This window comes from Camelus bactrianus, chromosome 11 (assembly GCF_048773025.1).
Source record: "Camelus bactrianus isolate YW-2024 breed Bactrian camel chromosome 11, ASM4877302v1, whole genome shotgun sequence".
NCBI classification, from domain to species: domain Eukaryota; kingdom Metazoa; phylum Chordata; class Mammalia; order Artiodactyla; family Camelidae; genus Camelus; species Camelus bactrianus.
This window is the reverse complement of record NC_133549.1, coordinates 68730292-68744206: the sequence shown is the minus strand read 5'-3', so window position 1 is coordinate 68744206 and position 13915 is coordinate 68730292. Positions and strand designations below refer to the sequence as shown.

At 35.1% G+C, this 13915-nt stretch overlaps 1 protein-coding gene across 8 annotated transcripts in view; it reads left to right on the top strand.

Annotated features, from left to right (window-relative positions):
* Nucleotides 1-31: 31 nt before the first annotated feature.
* The window catches only part of CFAP70 (cilia and flagella associated protein 70), a 71789-nt gene continuing 57905 nt past the window's right edge, over nucleotides 32-13915 (top strand). For 5 of the 8 annotated variants that reach the window (XM_074374186.1, XM_074374185.1, XM_074374181.1 and 2 more), the window contains exons 1-6: nucleotides 32-89; nucleotides 1587-1687; nucleotides 2651-2837; nucleotides 9361-9459; nucleotides 9619-9698; nucleotides 11948-12127. In XM_074374186.1, the coding sequence (XP_074230287.1) occupies nucleotides 1625-1687; nucleotides 2651-2837; nucleotides 9361-9459; nucleotides 9619-9698; nucleotides 11948-12127 (609 nt within the window). In that variant the 5' untranslated portion in view covers nucleotides 32-89; nucleotides 1587-1624. Of the gene's footprint in view, nucleotides 90-188; nucleotides 326-1586; nucleotides 1688-2650; nucleotides 2838-9360; nucleotides 9460-9618; nucleotides 9699-11947; nucleotides 12128-13915 lie in introns of those variants that run through there. The other 3 variants (XM_074374182.1, XM_074374184.1, XM_074374183.1) reach the window with 3 other exon arrangements.

Genomic DNA, 13915 nt, shown 5'->3' with positions numbered 1-13915 from the left:
GATAAACTTGCGGTAATTCCGAAAACGAAGTTCTCGCGAGAGGGAATCGGTTCCTATAGTTGCAGGAGACGCGTCTGCGGCTGTCTCAGGTAAGACAGCTATCACTCCTTAGAAAACAGTCCCTTCCACGTCTCACCACTCCCGCCCTCGGCGCCCACACCCCGTTACCTCAGTCTCTTCTCCCTCAGCTTCGGCCAGACTGAAACGCACGGACCTCATCCCTCCACCGCCGTACTCCGGTACAGACCTCCACGGCCCCGACCCCCCTAGGCTGGGACGACCCCGCCAAGCCCAGGCCTCCCACTTTGCGCCGACATCCCCCGAAGTAAGCGCAGACTGCGCACCTGTCCCCAGACCACCCCCAGTCACGTTGTCTCCTTCATCTAACCTGCAGTTTCTTGTGACTGACTGCCCTAACCATCACTTGTAACTAGCCAGATTCCTTGCACCAATTGTTCAACAAATACGCCTCTAACGCCACTTAGGGACAAGGCATGGTGCTAGGCACTCAGGGGCTGCAAAAATGTGACAGATTACTTGTTTTTAAGGGAATAGTTCAGCATTCAGGAAAAGTAGTGCATATTAATAACACCATTTGTGCGGTGCTTCATAGGTTAAGCAGTTTTACTGTTTTAGTGAATATTTTCAACAAATGTGAAATAGGCGTAAGTTATATTATCCATTTTATAGAAAGTGAAACTAAGGCTCAGAGATGTTAGGCATTTATCAGCCTAGTGAAGACCTAATTCATGTACTACTACTGAAAAGGAAAGAAGTAGAGTGATGCAGAAGGTCATTTCAAATGTAAAATTGATAAGAAAGTTGTTAGGGTCACTTAGGCCCTAAATGAACCTGGAGACGTAGTGTTGAACAAGTGATCTGAGACTTTAGGTAACGGAAAGTGAGGGAGTCGCTGGGGAGAGGCAGAATACTTATAAACCCTGGGAACGGCAAGATACCTCCTTTTTTGTTCCATCAGTCAGATGCACTTAGCGGGGTAAATCCTGAGTAAATGTTTGAAGCATTAAGTTCCACTTTGAATTGTTAGAAAACATGACTTTTTTTCCCCCCTTAACAGCTATACAGTTTATTTTTGAAATTGTATCCTTAGTGTTGTAAAATAATTTGAAAATATCTTTGACTAAATAAGACATATGTTAGGAATTTTTCCAGTGGACTAACTATTCTGTGTGGCTGCTGCTTTCCTGTTTTTAAAATATATTTTTCTAAAACCGAGAGATAAGTAACACTTGAGGGGAGATTTGCACATCAAAAAAAAAAAAAAAGTAGCTACCAAAAAACATTGTGAAGAATGTGGGGGATGTGAGTTGGGGGTATGGCATTCCTATCCTCTGTCTTGCTATAATTTGTGCTTAATGGTTTAGTTACATATATAAGGATCTTATTAGCACTAACCAGTGAAATCACCCTTGTAACTAGCTCTGCCTACCTGGCAACAAAGGTTGGAAAGGGCACAAAACAATACTGGACTAGAACATTTCTCCCCTGGTATTGGTTATGATGTAATGTGAGTACTTGTGCAGCTATGTTATATGAGAGGACAGGTTCACTCATTATGTTCACAGAGATCAAAGAAGACCAGAGAGACTGCCTGAGAGTCGGTATGGAACAAGTGTCATCAACAGGCAGACCCGTGCAGATCACTGTGACAGATGGATATGACTTGGTAAAGTTATTTTTGAGAATCTAGGAAGTCCTTAGTTATTCATTTTTTGAAAATACTTTTGCCTTTGGGCTCAAGTCTCCCTGTCAGTCATCTAAGTGTGGCTTGGTGAGGATGTATAAGGAACATTAGCAGGAGGAATGGAGTTTAGCATCATTCTCTACCACCAAACCTGCTGGTTTTATAGCAATGGCACTTCCTTCTCAGTATTCCTTATTAATAGTCTATAATCAGCAAATCCTCTTACTGTGTGTGTAAAATACCTGGCAATTTGAATACTAAATTTAACAGGGGTGAAACAACTGGTTTTCATTTTCCTAGCAGCAGTTCCTTTCTCCAGAAGAGGATCTGAATTCCTCCAGAGTTTCTCTTGTGATTAATTTCACTTGCTGAATTTAAATAATAAAGCTACAATATAATATAACTGAAAATTTACAAGAAAAATGAAATAGTAAAATATTCATTCAATGCTATGAAATCAAAAGCTTATTCCAAAACAGGATGTAATAACTAATTTCTACTTTGTTTTAAAGGCTGTATATAAAAATATATATATAAATGTGTGTGCATTTACAGTAAAACGCTAGAAAATATATTCTAAAATGTTAATAGTGCTTCCATATTAAAGTGAGATTGCAAGTAATTTATTTTCCTATGTGCTTTCCTCACTTTTTCAAATGTTCCACAGCATGCTTTTATAATTATATAAATACAATAAATGTTATTTTTCAAAACTTCCAACTTGATAGCATTTAAATAGAATATTGCATTTAGCTACAACTAGATTTGTATAATGACTTCTACTTCTACTACATTTGTGATATAGCTTGTTAGGACAACATGGAAAATGTTTTTTAGTTCAAGTCAAAATGGATTGCCAGATATATAGGAAAATTCTGTATTTGAACTGTAAATTATGTATAATTATATAACATGCATAATTGTAAAGTATGTTTCTGTCAACAGAAGGGTTTTAAAGGAGATACTCCAGTTACCTTTATTCGTGCAGAATTCAATCAGGTGGTTCTGGGAGACTCTGCAAAAATTACTATTTCTCCAGAAGGAACTGCAAAATACAACTTCACTAGCAGTTTTGAGTTCAATCCTGAAGGAGGAATCACTTTAGAAGACCTCGCCCATAAACCTGTGTTCTGTAAGTCTTTGTGATTCTAAAAATGTTAATTATATGAATATGTTATAGGATATTCTGAGGTATGCAGTAGCTGTTGTTGGGACAGATGAACACACTTTACCTTTTTAATCTAGGAATAATGCAGTATACTTGGAGTCCTACCGGCTTCTGGCAGCTGTCCCCGTGCCCTACTAATTTTAATCCGTTTGTATCAAAGACCTTTTGACATATGCCTGAACTTTGCAGCCTTTGTCTCCTAAGCTGATTGGGATGCTTTTCCTTTCTATTCCTATGTATTTAGAGTTGCCAGATTAAGAAACAAACAAACAAGAACCCCCAAAAAGTGAAATTTGGGACATATTTATACTAAAAATTATTATTTGTTATCTGAAATTGAAGTTTAATTGGGCATCTTATATTTTACCTGGCAACCCTATCTGTACTTCTACATATTCACCAGACTGTATAGGTATTATTAATTTGCCTTCCTTGCTAGAAGAGGCAGTTTTTGAAATCAGGGTTGTATCTTATTTATTTCAGAATTTCTAGCACCTGGAAATATCTGCGACATAAAAAGGCTCAAAAGTGGTCATTGAATGAATGAATGGATAAATAGATGGATGGTTTCAGTATCCACACTTTCACAGTTTCTAACTACACAATATTATCTCTGAAATATTTTATTCCTATATCTGTATGCTGGTCTAAACCTTTTTTTGTTGTTGTTGTTGTAAACTATACTCTATTTTTTTTGTTGTTGTTATTTTTTTAGTGGCACATCTCCTGGAGTATCTGCCAAAAACCACAGATTGCAAGATCCCACACCCAGAGAGGTGGACCTGGCAATCTATACAGGATTCTAGAGCAGTGCTTTCTGAAACTTTTTCCGTAAGAGTCACCTGAGGCTCTGGGAGAAAATAGTCTTCAATCTTGGTGATCTCACCTCAGACTACCAAGTCCAAAATTGCCAGAGGAGGAGCTTAGGAATCTGTACCTTTGAACAAAAGTCTCAAGTGATTTCCTGGGAAATACTGCTCAAGAAATTGATTTTTAGCTCTGGCCTCGCTGGGAATCAGTCAGCCACAGAGGCACCATCTTTGCATTCTTTGACCACTCCCTACTACTTCTTTCTTCTTTGCTCTATGATTCTGTGTCACCCCAAATAAGAGGAGTGTCCCAATTGCCTCCTTCCCTAGCATGTTGGATGGGAAAGGCAAAACTGGACCATTATTTTAAGTGTGTCACTGAACTCATGAGAAAGAAAAGGCAGTTCCTTTGTTCCAGAAACAAAGCAGGAACTGAAACCTGGAACTCTTGGACAGCTGCCATTGATGTGTGCTGGTGTTGGGGGAGAGGGCAGTACTCTAAAACCTAGAGGGTTGGGTTTTAATGCTCTTACAGGGACAGAGACCTTGGGCTGCTGTAGATGCAGAGTTGAGACTGAGACTGCCCACCTCATCATAAGCCAAGACTCTCAAAAAGACTGGACTAGAACAAAATCCACTCACCATCATATCTATCTAGGCATTGTCTAGGCTAAGGAAAAAATCTCCCCTAAGAATTAGTAATCATAGATTTATGCCAATCATTAAATAATGTATATTTTCTTCAAACAGTACATGTTTGCTTATAGGAGTTTTATAGTCAAAAAACTGGAAACAACCCAGATGTCCTTCTGTGGATTCAATAAACTGTGGTACATCCATACCACAAAATGCTACTCAGCAATACAAATGAGCACACTACTGGTGCACACAATGGCCTCGATGATCTCCAGGAACTATGCTGAATGAAAAAGGCTAATTTATTTTTGTTGCCTAATTTTCTGGCCAGAACTTTTAATATTATATTGAAAAGAAGTGGTGAAAGTGGGAATCCTTGCCTTGAAATGCTTTCAGTCTTTCACCACTGAGTATAATGATCACTGTGGGGTTTTCATTTATGGCTTTTACCATGTTGAGTTAGTTTTCTTCTATTCTTAGTTTGTTGAGGGTTTTTTTTTTTAATGAAAGGGATCATCTCACTTTTTGCATCAAGTGAGACAATCGTGTGGATTTTTTTCATTCTGTTGAATCGGCGCTTTATATCAACAGAGTCGTATGTTGAATCATCCATGGATTCCAAGAATAAATCCCATTTGGTCATGGTATAATACCTGCTGCTCAATATGGTTTGCTAGTATTTTGTTGAGGACTTGTGTTTCAATGTTCATAAAGAGATATTGGTTTGTAGTTCTCTTTTCCTGTAGTGTTCTTGTCTGGCTTGGTGTCAGGATAATGCTAAACTCATAGAATGTGTTAGGACATATTCCCTCCTCTCCAATTTTTGGGAAAATTTTGATTGGTATTAATTCTTCTTTATGTGTTTGGTATAATTCACCAGTGAAGCCATCAGGTCCAAGATTTTTCTTTGTTGGGAGATTTTTTATTACTGACTCAATCTCCTTATTAGTTATAAGACTATTGATATTTTCTTTCTTTGTGATTTAGTCTTGTAGTTTTTGTGTTTCTAGGAATTTGTCCTTTTTAACTAAGTTATCTAATCCATTAGTGGACAATTATTCATAGTACTCTATTATAATGCTTTTAATTTTTGTAGAATTGGTAGTGAGATCCCCACTTTAATTTCTAATTTTAGCAATTTGAGTCAGCTCTTTTTTTTCTTAGTCCTCTTAGCTAAGCATTTGTCAATATTGATGACCTTTTCAAATAACTGACTTTTGGTTTCATTGATTTTCTCTGTTATCTTTCTATTCTGTATTGTTTTTATTTCTGCTGTAACCTTTATTATTTCCTTCCTTCTGTGAGCTTTGGGTTTAGTTTGTTCTCCTTTTTCCAGTTTTCTGGTTTCTTAAGTTATGTATAGATGCATACAATGGAATACTACTCAACCATAAAAAAGAATAAAATAATGCCATTTACAGCAACATAGATGGAACTGGCGATTGTCATACTAAGTGAAGTAAGCCAGAAAGAGAAAAAAAAATATCATGATATTACATACATATGAAATCTAAAAAAGGGACACAAATGAACTTATTTACAAAACAGAGACAGAGTCACCAACATAGAAAACAAACTTATGGGTTACCAAGGAGGAAAGGGGCGGGTGGGGGGATAAATTGGGGGTTTGGGATTTGCAGATACTAATTACTATATATAAAATAGATGAACAACAAGGTCTTACTATAGAGCACAGGGAACTAGATTCAATATCTTGTAATAGCTTATAATGAAAAAGAATATGAAAAGGCATATATAGATATATATAGATATGTATCTATATATATCTATATATATATCTGAATCACTATGCTATACACCAGAAATTAACACAACAGTGTAAACAGCTATACTTCAGTTAGAAAAAAGACAATATCCACAGAGTAAAAGGGCAACCCGCAGAATGGGAAAAATATTTACAAATCATATATCTGATGAGGGATTAATATCCAGAATGTATAGAGAGCTCCTTAAACTCAAAACCAAAAAAGAAGAAAAAACCTATCTGATTCAAAAATGGGTAAAGACATTTGAAAAGACATTTCTCTGAAGAAGATCTACAAATGGTCAATAAACACATGTAAAAATGCTCAACATGACTAACCATTAGGGAAATACAAACCAAAACTACAATGAGATACAATCTCATACCCATTAGGATGGCTTCTATCAAAAAACAGAAAACAACATGTTGTCAAATATATAGACCCATTGGAACACTTGTGTACTTTTGTTGAGAATGTGAAATGGTCTAGTTGCTGTGAGAACTGGTGGTTTTTCAAAAATTTAAGAATAGAATTATGATATGATCCAGCAATTCTACTTCTGGGAATATATACAAAAGAATTGAAATCAGGGTTTCAAAGAGATATTTTTACACTCATATTCATAACAATGTTATTCACAAAAGGTCAAATGTAGACACATGTCCATTGACAAATGAACAGATAAGCAAAATGTGGTATACACATATCCAATAGGATATTATTCAGCTATGTAAGGGGAGGATGAACTTTGAGGACATTATGCTAAGTGAAAAGTAAGCCAAACACAAAAAGGCAAATATTATATAATTCCACTTATATGAAGTACCCAGAGTAGTCAAATGCATAGGGATAGAAAGTATCCCGGTGATTTTCAGGGTGAGGAGAGACTGGGGAGTTACTGCTTAATGGGTATAAAGTTTCAGTTTTAGAAAGTAAAAAGAGTTATGGAGATAGTTGTGATGGTTGCACAAAAAAATGAATGTACTTAATACCACTGGACTGATACTTAAAAATGGATAGGATGATAAACTTCGTATAATTTCTGTTTAACACAATAAAAAAGACATAAAAAATATTCTGCCATTGCTTTTGAAAATTTTGATAAAATGGACAGTATCGAGAAATTAAAATAGGAAAAATCTAAAGAAATGGGAGGGAGCCCATTAAAAGAAACTTAAGAAACACCAACTAATCACAACATGTGTGGACCTTATTTGCATCCTGATTCAAGCATTCAAAGAAAATGCTGTTGAGAGACATGAGGTCGAACAAAAGGAAAGGCATACCATGTTCTTAGTCAGGAATACTCAACATTACAAAGATATCATTTCCCCTAAGTTTGTAAGTTTAATGTGATTTCTATAAATCTGCCAACATTATTTTTTAAAATTATAGAGCTTTTACAGAAAAAAGGTTTTTAAAGTAAGAATAATCAGGAATTTCTGAAAAGAAAGTTAACAAGGGACCATTTGTCCTATATGACGATAGATAATAGTAAAATATCACAGTAAAACAATGTGGTGCTTGTGCATGCACAGACTTAAACAGTTTATTAGGACAGATTAGCAGGTCCAGATACAGTCATCAATACTTCTAGTAAGTTAGCATCTGACTAAGATGACATTTCACATCAGTAGGTGAAACATGTAGGGTGTAGGTAGCTATCTGGAAAAAATATAACTGATATCCAAAATCACACCCAGATAAATTCTAGGTGGATAAAATATATGTACAAAATTAAACCATGTAAGTATGTACAATAAGAAGTCATGGAAGTAAAACAAGTAAAACATAGAGTGGTGAAGTTTTTCTATTTCACAAATGCAGAAGCTACAGAAGGAAAAAAAATATTTTTTACATAAGTAACTGTAAAAAAAAAAAGTCACGAACTGGAATACAGTTTGCAATTTTTTTTCTATACAAAAGGCAAATTTCCCTTTAAAGAGTTCCTACATATCAATAAGAAAAACAAGAAACTAATGGACAAATGTGCAAAATGCATGAAAGAGATGAAAATTTCTCAGAACAGGAAATATAACTTATTATTAAATGTATGGAAAGATGTTCAACCTCACTTTACTAAGAGAAATATAATTATGCTGAGATTCCATTTTCATGGTTACAAAGATCACAGAGTTTGACAATGTAAGTATGTTATCAAATTGTATTACCTTTGCCAAAAATACTGAAGATGAAGCTATGTTTATGGGAAACAAGGACTGAAAAACAAATTAAACATCGTAAGAAAAAAGACAAATCGGAGGATGAGACATTCTCTATAATAACTGGTCTGATGTCTTCAACAAATCAGTGTCATTAAAAAAAAGTATATGGGAGGAGGGACTGTTCTAAATGAAAAGAACGTAAGAAGCGTGACAACCAACTACATCTTGTGGTCTTTTGAACAAACCAGCTACAAAATAAATTTTGGGATCATTGAAATGTTAAATGTAGACTGGGTATTAGATGTATTAAATAATTTTATATAATGCTGTTTTCACATACTTACTAGGAAAGTGCCATATTTTGGACTTACATAGATTAGTGTTTGGGGTAAAATGTCATGATGTCTGTAATTTACTTGGGAGTATTTCTGCAAACATGAAGCAAATATGACATGCTAACTTGTTAAATCTAGTTGGTCATATGGATATTCATTATACTAATCTTTCTACTTTTTTATGTATTTGGAATTTTTCATAATAAATGTTAAGTACATACAAGAAGCAATTCTACAGTGAAAAACCTGGTGCATACCTTACATGCTCTGTAAGTCATTCCAAGGTCTGCTAAGCTCTATGCTAGGCAGTATGGAAAGATCTAGAACAGTGTTTTTCAAACTGCAGATGGTGATTTTTAGTCATTACTAAAATCAATTAAGGGAGTCATGACCAGTAATTTCTTATACATGAAATAGAAGAGGAACTACTGAAGGATTTTGAGTTAGTACAGATGAATATTACATGAAACTTTGTTATAATCATATGTATCAGTAAGTTTACACATGTGTGTACATTATTATGTTATAAAACCCTTTTAAAAAGTAATTTTACTCTTAAAATTTAAAGCAAAAAGTTTTCTTTTTAAAAGCAAAAATTTAATAAGTCGCTAAGGTGGTCCAGTATTTCCACTGGAAGTTACTAATAATGGTGCCTTCTCGGGTTTCAAGTTTGCTTCTTTTAACTTAAATTTCTTTGACAATGCTTTGTTTGTTGCATCTTGGTTATCTGGTGTGTGATAGACACATTCTCATGTTCTTTGTTTTGATTTTTGTAGTAACTATGACTGAAGTTTTACCAAAGGAAAAGAAACAGAAAGAGGAGAAAACCTTAATTCTTGGTCAAGCAGTGGTGGACCTTCTTCCTTTACTGGAAGGTCAGATGGATGATTTGCTTTAAAGTAGAAATAACAGAGCTCATAATATTTAGTTCTAGAGAAGTGCAAAAATCAGCCTCAATTAATTTGAGGAATTCAATGAAAAGATGAGCACATTTATCTCTGCCTAACCCTCTTTCTTTGGCTTTCTTTCTGCAGGAGAGAGTTCATTTGAAATGATGGTCCCATTGCACCCTGTGCCGGGCTCCCCCTTAGAATCTCTTCGATCAGGTGTTAAGGTAATCAGAGTTTTAAATTTCAGCATTTCACCCTGATACTCAGTCAAATCTGTCTGCTACTAAGGTTCAATTCAGTTGAGTCCAGTTCATTAGGCATCTTCTTTTCACAGGCACACATAGTGCTAGCTTCTGGGAAACAAAGATAAATAAGGCAGGGCCCTACCTTAGGAGTCCATAATCTACACATCATATGTTATAACCAGTGTGATTAAATGGTGGATGAGGCATACGGGCACAGAGTAGATACCTGTTACTTCGCCCAGGGGTAGATGTAGGGAAGGCTTTACCGTGGAAATGCCTCTTGAACTATGTCCTGATTGATTAAATTAAACAGTACATGAATGCACCTAACACACTTTCTGGAATGGTAACCTGCTTCTGGTTATTGGAGGTGGGAAGGCATGAACTGGTAGGCTGTGCTACTGTTTGTGTTCTGGGCTGTTTCCCAGTTCCTCTTGGAATCAGTGGCTTCCTGGGGCCCTGCTTTTGCCATTCTCAGTAGATACCACTTATTTCTCTGTAATGATACCTTATAGGCACTAAAACCCAACATTTTAAAATTGAACTTAGCATCTTCTTTTTATTTTAGTTATTTTGATTAGTGGCATCATTCATCTGTAAAATCATAAGACATACGTACAATCTACATTACATCCATGACTGCTCCCTTGGACCCTATTTACAACCAATCCCCAAATCAGCCTTTCACCAAATCTAGCCTTTTCTGTCTCCTAAGTGACTTCGGACTCTCTCTTCTTACCTTTATTCCTACACTTTATTGCCTTATAATCTCTCATCTAGAACATTACAAGTAGCCTTGTAACTGCCCTTTCCTCCCTCCTGTTCAGCCTTCCACTGCTTGCAGAGTGACTTAAAAGTAAATGTGATCTCATCTCTTCCCTTCCTTAGCATTGTGTAGTTCATGGATTTGTCCAAGTTTTTGCATAGTGATTTGCATGTTAAGGTACAATTTCCTTAACAAACATACAACAGCGTTTATTATAGATGCCTGCCACATATTGTCTCATCTCTTAGTACTTCCTTCCTTGTGCTATGTTCTAAAATCCTGAACTCCTTATTTACACTTAAACCGAATGTACCATGCTGTTTTCAGTCCCCCTCTACATGAGCTCTACTTTTTGTCCAGATTTGTTTTCTCTTTTTTTCCTCTGCTTGTCCAGATTGCACACTCCTATTCATCTTGTAAAACTCAGTTCAAATGTCACCATATTTTACTCTTCCCCACTCGAATAATTAATTACACACTTCCTTTCTTGATGTTCCTTGACTAGGGTACTTTGTATCAGTTCTTATTATAGCATTTATCATAAATTCTGAAATTTTAACATGAATTCCGTGATGAAATTCATCTTTGTATTCACAGTGATATAGTGAAGTGCTTGGCATATAATTAGCAATCAATGCATATTTTAAACCTACTTTTTATTGTATTCTATGTGAAAATGTCAGAGATATAGACATACATGTCTCTCACTCTGTATAACTGTATACATACATATTTCAAAAAATATTTTTTATTAAAAAGCATTACATCTGCCAATCCAGAATTTCTATTGGAGACTTAACTTGGGAATTTCCCATTAGTAGGATACTTAATTCTTTAACAATAATATTAATTATTCCAATTAATGTTGATTCCTGAAAAATAAAATGAAAATGAACAAATTCTTTTCTCCTCTCTAATGAAACACTAGCTATCTTGGATACATCACTAAACTCAAATACCTGGCAGCTCTTCTAAAAATTCATTCCTGAGCTTACTCATGCTGTCCCAAAATACTTTCTCATCTTTGAAAAGTAGAAATATATTAAAGAATATGATTTTCAAATATTTAATAAAAACCTAAAAGCTTTTAAGCACTGCATTTAAATTTCACAAAAATAGTCACAAAATATAGACTAGCAAAAAAAGCACCCAATTTCAGTCACTCATGTGCAACTACTATTAACATTTCAGAATAGAACTTTGCAATTCCTCTTCTGTATGTATTTGTATACATACTTGACCTCAGTATAGTAGAAGGGAAGGGCTCTTGCTTAGGGATAAAGTTCTATTCTTGGCTCTGTCTCTAACTTATGACCTAGAAAAAGTTATTTGAATCCTCTCTATGGAAATCATTAAACTTGAACTTCTTACCTTGAACAGTGATGAGATTCAAATGAGATAATGCAAAAAAAGGGAGGCCTCTGGCATTTTCAAATTGCTGTATAATTTTATTCTTTTACAGCAGTGCAGTCTCGAAGTTAAAGTATTTGTTGCGGAGCCCTTATTGACCCCAGCCCAGATCTCAGGAGGCAATCTTCTGAAGGTCACATTGGAGGCTGCCTACTCTGTGCCTGAATCTTTCATTCCAACAGGGCCACTGCAGAACTACATGGTTGGTCTGCAAGTTCCATCAGCTGGAGAGGTAAAGACTTACAGCCAGATATTTATATAGATTTAAACCCTTATGTGGCCATCTATCCCTCACCTTCTAAAATTTCATTCAAAGCAAGCTCTGATAATGGCTGAGATTTATTTTAGGCTCGCAAAAATAAAGTTTACTTCTGTTTTATACATTGATGTCTATATTTATAGTTTATATATTATATATAAGACTAATATCATTTATATCAATAAATACATATTTATGGTAGAAAATATGTAAAACACTTTAAAAATGACAATTTTTGTATGTAGTATTTCTACCCAGGTTACTTTTATGTGTTTATTTTGTGAATATTGTATAATGCACTTTATTATACAAAACTTTCTTTTAATTCTAGGTTATTTTTCTTAGTCCAAGTTTCTGTAGAATGATTGTATATGGGTCTTTTGAGGCTCTTGAGAGAGATTTTCAAATTGCTTGCTAAAAGAATGTAATTAGTTAATACTCCCACCTGCTTTATTGCCATTTTACATGTTTAGTATAGAAGTCTCCAATTCCTCTTCACCATTTAACATTTCTATCACCAGTGCACAAGGGTTCCAGTTTCTCCACATATTCACCATACCTGTTATTTTCTGTTTTTTGATAATAGCCATCCTAATATATATGAAGTAGCATCTCCTGTGTTCTTGATTTGCATTTCCCTGGTGACTACTGATGTTGAGCATCTTTTCATGTGCTTATTGGCCATTTGTTTATCTTCTTTAGGGAAATGTCTATTCAGGTCCTTTGCCCATTTCTGAATTGGGTGGTTTGTTTTCTTGTTGTTGAGTTTTAGGAGGTCTCTATATATTATAGCTATTACCCCTTATCAGATATGTGATTTGCAAGTATTTTCTACCATTCTATGGGTTGCCTTTTTTACTCTGGTGTTAGTGTCTTTTGATGCCAAAAGTTTTTAATTTTGATGAAGTTCAGTTTGTCTTTTTTTTTTTTTTCTTTTGTTGTCTGTGCCTGTGGTGTCACAACCAAGAAATCATTGCTAAATCCTATGTCATGAGGCTTTCCCCCTGTGTTTTCTTCTAAGAGTTTTTGTTTGTTTGTTTTGGGGGGAGGAGGTAATTACATTTATTTATTTAAATTTTTTTAATGGAGATACTGGGACTTGAACCCAGAACCTTATGCATGCTAAGCATGTGCTCTACCACTAGAGCTATACCCTACCCACTTAGAGTTTTATATTTTACCTCTTATGTTTAGGCCTTTGGTCCAATTTGAGTTAATTTTTGTATATGGTATTAGATAAGAGATCCAACTTCATTCCTCTGCATGTGAATAACTAGTTTTCTCAGCACCATTATTTGGAAAGACTGTCTTGTCCCTATTGAATAGTCTTGGCACCCTTAACTTTGACAGTTTTTGCTAGCTTATTCTTTTTGGGGGGAGGAGCAGATTTCTAAAGGTTCTTACTCTGCCATTCCAGAAATGCCCCTCCTTCACAGAAATTTTTAAGCTTAACACAAAGAACTAGGATAGTTGAGTTATAGGGTATGCCAATTTTAACTTTTACTAGAAACTGCGAAATTGCTTTCCATAGTTGTGCCAATTTACAGTTTCATCAACTATGTATAAAAATACTATTCTCTCACAATATTGCCAACATTTGATATTTTCAGACTTTGCCAATCTACGTTTAAAATTGCATCTCATTGTTTTAATGTGCATTTCTCTTAATGATATATAGCATGTTTTTATTTAAATGTTGGATTTTCTAATTTCCCTTTCTATATATTGCCTGTTTATAACTTTACCAATTTTCTATTGCAA